This window comes from Garra rufa, chromosome 9 (assembly GCF_049309525.1).
Source record: "Garra rufa chromosome 9, GarRuf1.0, whole genome shotgun sequence".
NCBI classification, from domain to species: Eukaryota; Metazoa; Chordata; class Actinopteri; order Cypriniformes; family Cyprinidae; genus Garra; species Garra rufa.
The window spans coordinates 29,752,147-29,766,665 of record NC_133369.1 but is presented as its reverse complement, the minus strand read 5'-3'; the positions used below and the strand labels follow the sequence as shown (position 1 = coordinate 29,766,665).

General features: G+C 37.2%; 2 protein-coding genes across 2 annotated transcripts; both read left to right on the top strand.

The window, feature by feature from the left end:
* The first annotated feature begins 1,344 nt into the window (after window positions 1-1,344).
* adnp2a (ADNP homeobox 2a) lies at window positions 1,345-7,182 on the top strand. The gene is made up of 4 exons (XM_073847176.1): window positions 1,345-1,581; window positions 1,926-2,043; window positions 2,728-2,820; window positions 3,873-7,182. The coding sequence occupies exons 2-4, from the start codon at window positions 1,936-1,938 to the stop codon at window positions 6,576-6,578; spliced, it is 2,907 nt and encodes a 968-aa protein (XP_073703277.1). The 5' UTR covers window positions 1,345-1,581; window positions 1,926-1,935; the 3' UTR covers window positions 6,579-7,182.
* A 1,411-nt stretch (window positions 7,183-8,593) lies between these two features.
* rbfa (ribosome binding factor A) lies at window positions 8,594-12,577 on the top strand. The gene is made up of 7 exons (XM_073847649.1): window positions 8,594-8,830; window positions 8,925-8,955; window positions 9,098-9,265; window positions 11,247-11,359; window positions 11,444-11,528; window positions 11,977-12,053; window positions 12,132-12,577. Exons 1-7 carry the CDS (start codon window positions 8,625-8,627, stop codon window positions 12,505-12,507), a joined length of 1,056 nt encoding a protein of 351 aa, XP_073703750.1. The 5' UTR covers window positions 8,594-8,624; the 3' UTR covers window positions 12,508-12,577.
* Window positions 12,578-14,519: the final 1,942 nt, after the last annotated feature.

The following is a 14,519-nucleotide window of genomic DNA, read 5'->3' as shown; positions in this document are numbered from 1 at the left end:
GAACATCTCAACATTATGTTTCTACAGTACATACTCTAGTATTATCATCACTGTATTAGGGCACTGGTACCCACATAGTCCACAGGGTGAGCTCCCCCTGCTGGCCTCACCAACACTTCGTCCAGGAGCAGCCTTTGCTTTCCAGGGAGGAGATGACAGCTACAGGTTGATGGCTGCTGGCTGCTGGCTGTTACATTAGGTCTCCACAAGCGTCCCATACGCTCTTTGTCCATTTTGTCTATGAAAAATAAAAATATAAGGTGTGGAAAAAATGCCATCTTCCATATCAACACATAACCATGTTGTGCACAAAAAACAGCATGGTTATGTGTTTTTCACCAGTTTTACATTGACAGAACAACACTTGTTAAGTAAACCTGACAAGACTGCAACAACTCCATTATTAAAGAGACAGTACAACCATAAATAAAATTCTGTCATTATGTACTCACCCTCATGTTACTCTAAACCTGTATGATTTCTTTTTTCTGTAGAAAAAGATATTTTAAAGAAACAGTGTTGGTTACCATTGACATCCATTGAATGGACACTGAAAAGCATTGAGACGTTTCTTAAAATATCTTTATGTTCCACAGAATAAAGAAACTCACACCAGTTTGGAATGACACAAGGGTTTAATCATTAGAAAATGATCATCTTTGGGTGAACTTTATCTTTAAGTGATATACTCAAGTTAAAGGAATTAAGTATTTTTTTTATTTTGAAGTTCGCAGTGTCTGTGTTTTTAAATTTATTCTCAAACCCTAAGGGATTGTCCCAAGCACTGTGACGATAGGGGCCCCATTTAGGTCCTTTTAGGTATTCACTGGGACCAATGGATAGACCGCCCATCCATAAAATATCATCCCACGTCCTTTAGTGACACCCCTAGTCCAGGTATGTTCTAGGTACGTACTTAAATGTAGGCCTACTTCACTGCACTTCTGAAAAGTGAAAAGTGAACTGTTTTAAACTGAACTGACCTGCTGTGCTGACATCGGCACTGATGCAAGAGACCACCTAAACCGCAACAGGTGTCCTCTCCATTTTAATAATAGACAACAAGCAACACTCTTATTGCCTTCTCATCATTTATCACCATGTCACACCTGAATCCATCAATCCATCATCCCAAAAAACACCTCTGAAGGTGCTGTGCCACAGGTGTGTCTACAGGTGTGAAGACCCCAGCCATGGACTTCTGGTTAATTCCATAAATCAATGACCATCACATTGATCAACTTTGCAAGATCAGCCCACCTTTCTCCCATTGGTGGATCAGCACTATGCAGTATGTAAATCAGAAAACGTCACTTCCCGTCTTCCTGTACGCCATGTTTTTCAGCAAGAGTGGGGTGATGTTTTAGTGAGATATAATCAAAAGTGGGCAATCCTGCGCTCCGTTCAGATTTCAGGAGACGATCACCAGTGCAATAAGGAACGCGGATTGAGCGCAACCCGGATGCTTCATACGATGAAGTAGCCGATTCCATACTGCGCGCCTTCCAGTGACGCCGGAAGAAAACGGACGCACGCAGACACCCATCCACTCAATCGCAGCTCTGTGCCAGAAAACTGAAGGTAGACACAGGTTTAGAATAGACCTCACAGTCATAATACAGTTCGGATTATGAATGACATATGTGGGTCGTTCTTGCGTTAATACTAATTCAAATGAATGACTGGTTTTAAAAATAATAATGATGTGTCCGAGGTTGGTTTGAAATACAGACCTTGCTAGGTACATAGTTACAACTAGCTGTATTTATTATAACTATGTTATAGGCCTCAATAATTTGTTAATATAGAAATCTCTTAATTTAGAAATGTGCATTCGATTCTTGCCAAGTACATACTGAGTTTGGTGTTTGAAAGCGCAGTGCATTGATTTGACAGGCTATTCAATTTTTCCTTTTCATTTACAGGATTAGCAAAATGTATCAAATTCCAGTGAAGAACCTGACCAAACTCAGGCGTCCTAGGAAACGCGTCAAAAATATCCTGTGTGACATCGGGATGCAGCAGTGTCAAGATTTATTGGAGGTAGGTTACTGTAGTAATCATGTTCTGTTTATACCAGCGTCTGTTTAATGCTTGATTCTGATTGGCTGACAGACGTCCTAAGGTGCTGATTATTTGATGACTGCACTATAGAGTATGAAGTTGTTGCATGCATTACAGTTTAGTATGACTTTACCAAATTATTTTAGTTATTTCAAAGAACCTTACAAACAATCAAAGCAAAAAGAATAAGAGAAAAGAAATACAGTACGAAAATAAATGGTTGTTAATCTGATGGAAGCAGTTTGAAGTCGATTATAAGCAGACCATATCTGATTAGAGAAGCCTGGCATACATCACCAGAGAGGGGACTGTCATTTTACCAGAAGATTGAAGATTATATTTTAATTTCAGTTTAAAAAAAAATGGTAATGCACAATGATTGTGGGCTCATATTAGTGATTTTTTTTAGTAGTGTCAGCTGATTTTGCATTTTTAAATGTGCTTGCTCATTTCTGCCTGTTACAATTAGTTTAAGTTTTAGATGACAAATGTCATTTTTAATGATCAATAATGTGTCTTTTACAGTTATACTGTTGCGATGCCTAACTGACTTGTATTATTTAAAACTTCATGTTATATTTTGTAGTGTGTGTGTGTGTGTGTGTGTGTTTACACAAAAGCAATTATAACTTATAACGGTTCAATTTTCTTTATTTCCAACAGACATACAAATGTTTTGATACTGGTGATGCAAGTTTTGACAACACAGAATGGGATGATTTCACTGATGGTCATGTTGGCAAAAAGAAAAAAAAGGTGATTATATATTGATAAGATATATTGCAATGTAAAGTATGTTAAAACATTTATCTTATTACATTTTTTATTTATTTAAAACTTTTATATATTTGTATATATATATATATATATATATATATATATATATACAGTTGAAGTCAAAAGTTTACATACACCTTGCAGAATCAAAATAAGAGGGATAATACAAATGCATGTTATTTTTTATTCAGTATTGACCTGAATAAGATATTTTACATAAAAGACATTTACATATTGTCCACAAGAGAAAATAATAGTTGAATTTATAAAAATGACCCTGTTTATAAGTTTCATACACTTGATTCTTAATACTGTGTTGTAACCTTAATGATCCACAGCTGTTTTTTTTGTTGGTTTAGTGATAGTTGTTTATGAGTTCCTTGTTGTCCTGAACAGTTAAACTGCCTGCTGGTCTTCAGAAAAATTCTTCAGGTCCCACAAATTCTTTGACTTTTCATTTTTGTGTATTTGAACCCTTTCCAACAATGACTGTATGATTTTAAGATCCATCTTTTCACACTGTGGACAACTGAGGGACTCATATGCAACTATTACAGAAGTTTCAAAAGTTCACTGATGCTCCAGAAGGAAAAACAATGCATTAAAAGCCAGGGGTGTAAACTTTTGAACAGAGTGAAGATGTGTAGATTTTTCTTATTTTACCTAAATATCATATTTTTTTCATTTAGTAGTGCCCTTCAGAAGTTACAGAAGATACTTTGTTTCCCAGAAGACAAAATAAAATTGACCCTGATCTTCAAATTCAAAAAGTTTTCACCCCCGGCTCTTAATGCATCATGTTTCCTTCTGAAGGAACAAAACAAATCAGTCCAAAATAAAAAAATAACATGGATTTTGTATGATCCTTCTTATTTTGGTAAAATAATTTAACAGATTCTGCCAAGTGTATGTAAACTTTTGACTTCAACTGTGTTTGTGTGTGTGTGCATATATAGTTTTTTTTTTTTTACCATGTACACACTAATTTCATTTCAAGTCATATTAATCATGATATTACTTTTGTTCCTCAGTATCCATACCGGAGCCAAGCTCTGTGCTGCAGTCTGTGTTGGTACTCCAGCCGGTCAGTACCCACATTCAGAAGTCACATCCATCGCTGTCACTGGAACAATCTGGATGGGGCCTGTTTGTTAATGTGCCCTTACTGCCCATTTGTCAGCTCTCCGAAAATCACAGAACAACACATTCAGTTTTTTCACATGCTGCCATCGAAAACCCATCGTATACCTCTTCACAGCAACCCCAGCCACACTTTGGCCCACACACCGAAAACAGTGTCAGTCACAGTTTCCGCTGATGCTGCCGATGACAGATACACATGCGCAACCTGCGGCTATCATGACTCTTTACTATACGTGATGAAGAAGCACGTCTTGGTAAACCACTACGCTGTGATGCTGGATCGCTACTTTGGGCTCGGCTCAGACAGCAAACAAAAGACTGATGGTGAGCAGATACGTGACGGTGCATCGGTGAAATATCACTGCAAAGTGTGCAAGTTGCCTGCGGAGACTATTGAACATTTACTCTATCACATTTTGAGTTCAGAGAAGCACAAAGACCTTCACTGGCAAATAATGCCTTGTATAATCGAAAAAGACTGCACAAACCAAATGGCCGGATTACAGAATCTGCTAAATCTCGCACCGAAAGCGATGCAACAGGTCACGTTGCTCGCAAGGCCGAACTATATGCCACAGCAGACGCAACAAACAAATGGAAACGGTACTGTTCTTCTGGCGGGCCCAAGCAACGCGGCCGCTTTGTTTTGCTCTCCTGGTGCAGGACAGATGTTTCTGTCTCCACAAACGCAAGCTTTACTATCAGGCACGACTGTCGCCGCGCTTCAGAATGCACAGCATCCGCAGTCCCCCAGCGGGATGCCGCAAGTCCTGCCTAACTCTCCAGTAGTGAAGCCAATTAATATGATGATGCCAAACATACCACAAAGCGCACACAAGACGGTACCCATCACTATGGCCATGCCCAGGCTACCCCAGACCCATCAAGCACAGCAGGTTCTTTTTCCGCCTGGCGTCCAGGTCAACCTCCCGGGTGAAATGGGTGTACGGTCGCCATTTCTTGTTACTCCAGGTCTTCAGCTAAACCAGTCGGTTCCCAGAACTCCCCTCATAACTTCGCAGTCCGTGCGGCTCATTCCCACAGGCAACAAAGTCAATGGTGTCCCAACCTACACTCTAGCCCCGGTTCAAGTCACGGTTCCCGTCCACAGCGGTCCCGCTCAAATGCTACTGGCGCAAAACCAGATCAGCCCATCTACAAATTCAGCGGTGGTCCCGGCAGGTCTCATGCCTACAATTCAGAGGGCGATAAACCGAAATTCTGTACCAAACGAGTTGGCTGTGCTCGCGCCGTTTTTGAAGAAACATGACGATCACACTGTCAAGTGCCTGAGGTGCAAGATTTTACTGACAGAGCAGGGGATTTTCCAGCATTTGTTGCATGGCTTGAAGTGTCTTTTCTGCCCTCAAATGTTCTACTCTTTCAAGCAGATCATGGAGCACACCAATAAAGAGCACAGTTTGAAAATCAAGGAAAATCGGCATTTCATTAAAGAACAGTTTAGTCTCGACTGTGATGAAAAGGGGAACCTCATGTTCACAACTTTTAATCTAAACACAGATGTGCCCAAAGATCTTCTCGACAACCGAGAGCTCAACCTCGCACTGGTTACAAGCTCTCAAGATAAGCTATACATAAAAATGTATCCAGACAAGGCAGAATACGCAACCACGTTGAAGACGACACCTACCGCTTGTCCGTTTTGCCAAGTGAAGCTCCAGAACTCGGAGGACTATGAGCGGCATCTTCAATCGAAGCACCACATCGTTCCCACCATTCATGCAATACTGAAAACACCTGCATACAAATGCATATATTGTTTTGGGGTGTATACCGAAAAGTCGACACCAAAAACAATTTCCATTCATGTGCAACGGTGCCGTTGTGCTCCCAAAGCCGTCAAGGAAGCAGAAAGGCAACTAAACCCAGATACAACAGAACGTCCTGAAGGTGATTTATGTAATCCTCCTCAGATGCCCAGTTCTTCAGACGTGGCCTGTCAGAGTGGCCCTGAATTTGTCAAGCCAAAGAAAGAAGTCGTCACTCCGAAAAACAGGAGAAGGAACGTGAAAGTCCCAAAGGTAGAAGTCCCTGAAGCTCCAGTGAAACTCGTCTTGGAACCGATGGGAATGGAGATGACATCGTTCGAAGACAGAAAAGACTTTCTTTCGCAGTACTTCCACAGAAAGCCATACGTGACGAAGACTGAAATCGAACTGCTAGCGTCCCGATTGTGGATTAACAAGGCTGACGTGAAGGCTCACTTTAACAGCAAGCTCACCAAGTGCTTGAAGGCAGTTCAGAAAAAGAGGGTTTGCGTGCGTCTCGGGTTCAAAATGATTGAGGTGAACAAGGTGAAGCACAACCTCTTTATTCCAGAGGTGAAGCCTGTTAAAAAAAAAGTCTTGAACGAGGTCAAGTGCGGCGGGGTCGTTCCACACGTAACTGTTAAAACAGAAGAGATGAATGAAACAAAACACAACCTCTTCATTCCAGGGGTACCGGTTACAGTTAAAACAGAGGATGTGAGTGAAATGGAACATGAACTCTACATCCCAGGGGTGACTGTTAAAAAAGAGGATGTAACTGAAATGGAACACGGCCTCTTCATCTCAGATGTACGGCGTCTGTAAAAATGGCTAAACAGTTTGTTTGTATGCAGCATGTTCACTTTAGGATGTAAACCATTGCAAAATGTTTATTTAAAAAAGACTTGATTTACACGTTTATAAGATGGTTTGATTCTTGGCATTAGTATATTTGGAAAAAAGGGGAACCTACAACAATGCTGAAAATACACTCTACGTTTTTTTGTATTTTTGTTGTATATAGTTCATATGATGACGTTACAATTTTTTTTGTTTACATATCTTTATCACAAGAAGAAAACACTCACTTTCCCATCTTTTATATTAAAGTAATACTTTTTTTTTGGACACTTGTAATATACATTTGGGGACATCTGTAGTGAAATAGTTCTGCATCTAACATTTTATATTAGCACTGTACAGAAAATGAAGACTTGGTTATTAATATTAATACTAACTGGCAAATTAGGCAGCATTTCATAGCTGTATCACCGGAAGGGACACTTTATGGTGTTTTCATGTTTCTTTTTCCCCCTTCATGTAATACACTGTAATCATTTCAGACATGTGAAAAAAGATAAGTGCCTCCGTGTCCTATTTAAAGTTTGCAGTTGTATTTGCCTCTTGGAATAAACGTGACTAAATATTACAGGTGTGTGGTTTACTAAATAAATTGGTTGCCATTGAACAAGTAGGACATTCTTTGTTATCAATATATTGGTATTTTACAGTTGAGGTCAAAAGTTTACATACATCTTGCAGAATCTGCAAAATGTTAATTATTTTACCAAAATAAGAGGGATCATACAAAATGCATGCTATTTTTTTATTTAGTACTGACCTCAACCTTTTTGTTGTTGTTGTTGTTTAGTGATAGTTGTTCATGAGTCTTTTGTTTGTCCTGAACAGTTCAACTGCCTGCTGTTCTTCTTCTGGTCATTTTTATGTATTTATTTTAAACCCTTTCCAATAATGGCTATAATTTTGAGCCAGGGGTGTAAACTTTTGAACAGAATGAAAATCTGTACATTTTTCTTATTTTGCCTAAACATCATAGTTTTTTTTTTTTTCATTTAGTACTGCCACATGTTTCCCAGAAGACAAAATAAGTTAAATTTGCACTGATCTTCAAATTCAAAAAGTTACTGCATCTTTTTTCCTTATGAAGCATCAGTGAGCATTTGAACCTTCTGTAATAGTCCCTCAGTTGTCCTCAGTGTAAAAAGATGGATCTCAAAATCATAGTCATTGTTGGAAAAGGTTCAAATACACAAAAATGCTAAAAAAAATTCAACTATTAATATTATTTTCTCTTGTGGACTATATGTAAGCATCTTTAATGGGAAATATCTTATTCAGGTCAGTACTAAATAAAAAAAAATAACATGCATTTTTTATGATCCCTCTTATTTTGGTAAAATAATTCAAATTTTGCAGATTCTGCAAGGTGTATGTAAACTTTTGACCTCAACTGTATATATTTAATTTGTAATTTGTTGCACACATAGTCATATTTGAAATGGCTTATTAATTTATGGTTATTATTAGACAACCATTGTGGTTTGTAAACAAACTTCATTACTAGAAACATGTTTTTTTTTTTGTGGTTTAGGTATAATTTTGTAATTTTTGGTGTGGAACAAAATGTGAAAACGCTGAATAGATTCCAGTAGTTGGGTTATTAATATTATTTAGTTTTTTATCAGTAAAATATTTAAACAATCATGTTCATTAATAGAATTCCTGGTGGAAAAACTACCTTACCCATGATTCTGCAGAGAAATCTTTACCTGATCACCCAAATCTTGTACCTTTGGCCTTTTGTCTGATTTTCAAATAGAAATACTTGCTTTAAATAAACGTTTGTAATGTTGAGATCCACCTCTTGGCTGCTTATTTTGATTCATGGTTTAGAACACTTAAAAATTACTCAATTACCCTCTCGAGTTGGCCTACAAACTGACGTCCTAAATGCAATCTGTCTTTGTCGTCGATCGACTCGATCTGGATTCAATTACTTCACCCTCCGCCTTCAGACAAAGCTAGTCGATGCTAAAACTGTAGCGTGAGTGCAAGGATACACTGGTGGTCATGTTGGCTGTCAAAAGAGTTGTTTGTTCTAAAGAATGTACATTTAGTCGATATACGACTGCATTAACAAGCATGATCTATAAAATGACAGCAAGACCGGAGACACCGCGATTATCGTCGGCGGTTATGCTTGAAGAAAGAAGTATTCATAGCTCAGCCTGTCTGTCTGGAGGCAATAAAGTAATGAAGATGCTGGCCAAAAAGAAGTGAGTCTCCGTTTTGTATAACTAATTATTAAATAATAAAGTTACGTCAGTCTTGACTATTAAGTTGTACCCGTTACATTATCGTTTCTTACAGAAAAAAACAATGGTATGAATCTCCTTTGCAGGTAAGTTTTTTTTTATTTATTATATATTTTTAGTATTGTATACTCTTTTATAATTACGCAAATGTTAATATCTAAGCTGTGTTGATTCTGTAAGCAGTATGGCTCATGGTTTACTGGTCTTTTACACATTTTGCCCTTCCAGGCCACAACACTTAGTCAGCCTGGCTTTCTGAAACCATCAAATCGAAATAAAGAGGACAGTGTTCGTGTGAGGACTCTCAACATCATCATCTACAAAGCAGTGGTAGACTTACTGAATTCCTATGAGGTCAACTCAGAGATCAGTGCCTACAATGTGCAGATTTCCAAAGTAGGATTTGGTCATCCTTTAAAATTCCTTACCACCATACCATGTATATTCAATATTTAAAGCGAGAGTGTACTCAAAAATGAGCATTCTGTCATCATTTACTCACACCCATGTCGTTTTAAACCTGTGTGACTTTCTTTTCCTTTGTAGGATATGACAGAAGATAAATATACACTGCCAGTCAAAAGTTTAAGTTTTTTAGTCTTTTCTGCCCACGAAGCCTACATTTGATCCAGCAAAAGCAGTAATAATATGAAATATTTTTACTATTTAAAATAACTGCTGTCTATTTGAATTTATTTTAAAATGTAATTTATTCCTGTGATCAAAGCAAAATGTTTTTGCATCATTACTCCAGTCGTCAGTGTCTCATGATCCTTCAGAAATCATTCTATTATTACTAGTTACTGTTCAATAAACATGTATTATTATTATTATTATTATTATTATTATCAATTTTTAAAACAGTTGATTAATTTTTTTCTGGATTCTTTGATGAATACAAAGATCAGCATTTATCAGAAATAAAAAAGCTTTTTTTAACATACACTATACTATTCAAAAGCTTAGAGTCAGTTTTTTTTTTTTTTTTTTTACATTATGTTAGAGTCAGTATTTTATATAGGAATTAATACTTTTATTTAGCAAGGGTGCTTTAAATTGATCCAAAGTGATGATAAACACATTTTTAACTTTCTATTCATCAAAAGAACCTGAAAAATTTTTACTCAGCTGTTTTTAACATTATAATAATAATAATAATAAATGTTTTGTTTGAGCAGCAAATCAGAATATTAGAATGATTTCTGAAGGATCATGTGACTGGCGTAAGGATGTTAAAAATTCAGCTTTGACATCACAGAAATACCTTTACATTTTAAAATGTATTCAATTAAAAACATGTTATTTTAAATAGTAAAAATGTTTTAAAATGTAAAAGTTTTTGCTGTACTTTGGTTCAGATAAATCGAGGCTTGGTGAGCAGAAGTGACTTATTTAAAAAACAATAAAAATCTTACTGTCCAAAAAGTTTTGACTGGTCATGTATGGTAAAAAAAAAAAATGTTTTGGAATGACATGAGAGTGAGAAAATGAGGATTTTTACTGTGAGGGAAAACATTTTTGATCCCCTGCTGATTTTGTATGTTTGCCTGTACATGTATGTTGGGCCTGTACATGTGCTTTCTTGAGCAGAGGGACCTTGTGAGCGCTGCAGGATTTCAGTCCTTCACGGCATGGTGTGTTATTGTTTTCTTGGTGACTATGGTCCCTGCTGCCTTGAGATCATTGACAAGATCCTCTCGTGTAGTTCTGGGCTGATTCCTCACCATTCTCATGATCATTGAAAGTGAGATCTTGCATGGAGCCCCAGACTGAGGGAGATTGACAGTTTTGTGTTTCTTCCATTTGCAACTGTTGTCAACTTCTCTCCAAGCTGCTTGGTGATGGTCTTTTAGCCCATTCCAGCCTTGTGTAGGTCTACAGTCTTGTCCCTGACATCCTTGGACAGCTCTTTGGTCTTGGCCATGGTGGAGAGTTTGGAATCTGATAGATTGATTTCTTCTGTGGACAGGTGTCTTTTATACAGGTAACAAACTGATTTGGAGCAATCCTCTAAGAGAGTGCTCCTAATCTCAGCCTGTTACCTGTATATAAGACAGCAGGGAGCCAGAAATCTTGTTGATTAGCAGGGCATCAAATACCTGTTTCACTCATTAAAATGGAAATCGATTTATAACTTTTTTGAAATGCATTTTTCTGGATTTGTTTGTTGTTATTCTGTCTCTCACTGTTAAAATAAACCTACCAAAATTATAGACTGAACATTTCTTTGTCAGTGGGCAAACGTACAAAATCAGCAGGGGATCCATTTTTTTTTCTCTTTCACTGTAGGTAAACTATAGGTAAATATTTAATTTCTTCACAATGTTTTTTTTTCAGCACTTAAGCCCTAAACAGTTTGTCTCCTTGTCCGTGTAAGGTTTCACTATCATCAGATTACTCTGCTTGTCGAATATACTGGAAGACAAGTCTGTCAGCTGAGCAAGACAGCCATATTCAGCAGGCTTTAAATAAATGTGCTCCTCGGATACGGTATGAATTTTCTATAGTCTGTTTTACTTTTGTTTTAATAAGTTGAATAGAGAATTGCATAATTTGGTTTATTTCATTCTTCAGGCACCTTCTGATCTCTCACCAAATCCTTGGAAATGTTCCTCCTGTGGTTTTCATCAGAGATAAACAATATGCTGCTGTCACTGAGGTAACAATGAGTTTACAGTGATAAAAGATTGAATAGCTTATATACACTACTAGTCAAATTTTTTTGAAAAATAAGTATCTTCTGCTCACCAAGCCTGCATTTATTTGATCCTGCAAAAACAGTAAAATATTTTTTACTATTTAAAATTACTGTTTTCTATTTGAATAAATATTTTAAAATGTAATTAATTTCTGTGAATTCAAAAGCTGAATTTTAGCCTCATTACTCCATTCACATGATCTTTCAGGAATCATTCTAATATTCTGATTTGCTGATGAGGACAGCATTTTTTCTTTTTTTTCTTTGATGAATAGAAAGTTCAGAAGAACAGCATTTATCTGAAATAGAAATCTTTTATAACATTAGAAATGTACACCATTACTTGGATCAAAAAAATGCAGGCTTGGTGAGCAGAAGAGACGACTTTAAAAAAACTTCTTTTTTTAAGATTGAAAACCTTCTCAAGAAAGCAGATTTTGGTCCAGATGAAGATAACATGAATAATTTATCCTCCAATGATCTCGGGTAAGAAGAATTTAGTACTAATAAAACTAAATACAGTTTTTATTTAAGTGGATTTCTAATTCATTCAATCTTCCAAAGCGCCAAACTGCAGCTGATGGAATCTGAAGACAAGAAAAGACCCGTTTTGTTTGGCATCGATCACGATGCTTTGCACAAACAGATTGAAGCCTATAAACGAGAGAAGGGGGCAAGAGACTCTCTCACACAGAGTCCTGCTACTGGAGGACTGACACAAGAGCAGCTGGATATGCTAGCAGATATTAGGAAGCAGAAACTCATTGAGAAAAAGAAGAAAAAGTCCAAATGGATGAAGGACGATGATATCACTCCTAAGGATTTTCTGTTGTCCAGAAGCCTTCAAAAAGAGGATAAAGAGGAGCAAGATGGTGATGAGGACAACCTGGTGGATACCCAGGGCACAGAGTTGATGGAAGAGGACAACAGGAGACACTGAAATAACATCTTTTGGTTACTTCTAATTATATGTTGTATAAAGATGTTTAATAAAAATCTTCTAGCTTCTAGTGACCTCCAATGTTGTTCAGTTCCCAACATTCCTCAGTCTTCTACATTACCATTTACCTACCAAAATTTTGGGGTCAGTAAGATTCTGAAGATTCAGAAGAGAAGGGAATTTTTTTTTAACTTACTTTCAACTATTTAACAAAGAATCTTGAAAAAAGCATGGTTTCCTCAAAAAATATTAACCAGCACAGCTGTTTTCAACATTTATAATAATTATAATGTTTCTTGATCACCAAATCAGCATATTAGAATTATTTCTTAAGTATCATGTGACACTGAAGACTGGAGTAAGGGCTGCTGAAAATTGTGCTTTGCCATCAGAGGAATAAATTACATTTTAAAATATATTAAAGTTATATTAAAGAGACTTTTATCAAAATCTTACCTACCATAAAACTTCTGAATGCTAGTGTAGTTGATGCTGTATTGGTAGACAGTGTTGGGGGTAATGCATTACAAGTAATCAGATTACTTTTTTCAAGTAACTAGTAAAGTATCTTCTTAGTTTACAAAAAAAAAAATGAGTTACTTTTTTAAATGAGTTTTTTTTGGACCGGAAATGAGACATGCTTCTCCCAAAAGATAATAAGACGATGTACAAGAGGCATCATTGTGGAAAAAAAATATTTCTCAGCTTTTATTTACATTTAAACTAAAAGTGGCATGTCTAAAATTATTCATACCCTTTGCAAACTGCCACAGTCTATGGGAAAATCCAAAGTTCTATACCATTCCAAATAGTCCAAGCTGTTCTAAAGCATCCTAATTACCCTGATTCAAACAGAAGCTCTCTGCTGTTGGTTTGTGGACAGTCATGGCTAAGACAAAGGAGCTCACTGAGGACCTGCGGCTGTGCATTGTGGCTGCTCACAAGTCAGGAAAGGGCTATAAGACCATATCTAAATGTTTTGAAGTTTCAGTGGCTACAGTGCAAAGTATTATTAAAAAAATACAAGACGTTCCGCACTGTGAAAAATCTCAGAGGACGTGGTCGAAAGCCAAAAGTGACACCTGTGCTGGCCAGGAGGATAGTGAGAGAGGTAAAAAAGAATCCAGGGATCACCACGGTCAAGGCAGACAGTCCACGGTCACTGCACACCGCTGGGTTCCATGGACGCAGACCAAGGAGGACACCACTTCTCCAGATAAGGCAAACAAAAGCCCGCTTGGCCTTTGCAAATGCTCATCTGGACAAAGAAGATTTCTGGTCTTTTGTTTTATGGTCAGATGAAACTAAAATTTAATTGTTTGGCCACAATGATGTAGCCTTCATTTGGCATAAAAAGGAGATGCCTTCAACCCTAAAAACACCATCCCCACTGTCAAACAAGATTGTGGGAACCTAAAGTTTTGGGAATGTTTTTCAGCCGGTGGACCAGGGAACCTAATCACAGTAAACAGCACCATGAAAAAGGAGCAATACATTAAAATTCTCAACCACAACATCAGGCAGTCTGCACAGAAACTTGGCCTTGGGCACCAATGGACATTTCAGCACGACAAAGACCCAAAACACACAGCAAAAGTGGTGAAGAAATGGTTAGCAGACAAAAACACATTAACGTTTTGCAGTGGCCCAGCCAGAGTCGTGACTTAAATCCAATTGAGAATCTGTGGAGGGAGCTAAAGATCAGGGTGATGGCAAGGAGACCCTCCAACCTGAAAGAATTGGAGCTCATCGCTAAAGATGAATGGGCAAAAATACCAGCGGAGACATGCAAAAAGCTGATCAGCAATTATAGCAAGCGTTTGTTTGCTGTAATAGCCAATAAAGGCTTTTCTATTGATTATTAAGAAGGTTTGAATAATTTTGGACATACCACTTTTTGTTCAAATGTAAATAAAAGATGAGTAATAATTTTTTCCACAATGATGCCTCTTGTACATCGTCTTATTATCTTTTAAGAGACATCTGTGTCATTTCTAATAAAAAAAACTTGC

Excerpts from the sequence above, each read along its gene's own strand:
- adnp2a (XM_073847176.1), top strand. The coding sequence starts at position 1,936 with ATGTATCAAATTCCAGTGAAGAACCTGACCAAACTCAGGCGTCCTAGG. Across the intron at positions 2,044-2,727 it reads AGTGTCAAGATTTATTGGAG|ACATACAAATGTTTTGATAC; the intron begins GTAGGTTACTGT and ends TATTTCCAACAG. Across the intron at positions 2,821-3,872 it reads TTGGCAAAAAGAAAAAAAAG|TATCCATACCGGAGCCAAGC; the intron begins GTGATTATATAT and ends TTTGTTCCTCAG.
- rbfa (XM_073847649.1), top strand. The coding sequence starts at position 8,625 with ATGTTGGCTGTCAAAAGAGTTGTTTGTTCTAAAGAATGTACATTTAGT. Across the intron at positions 8,956-9,097 it reads GGTATGAATCTCCTTTGCAG|GCCACAACACTTAGTCAGCC; the intron begins GTAAGTTTTTTT and ends TTGCCCTTCCAG. Across the intron at positions 9,266-11,246 it reads ACAATGTGCAGATTTCCAAA|GTTTCACTATCATCAGATTA; the intron begins GTAGGATTTGGT and ends TGTCCGTGTAAG.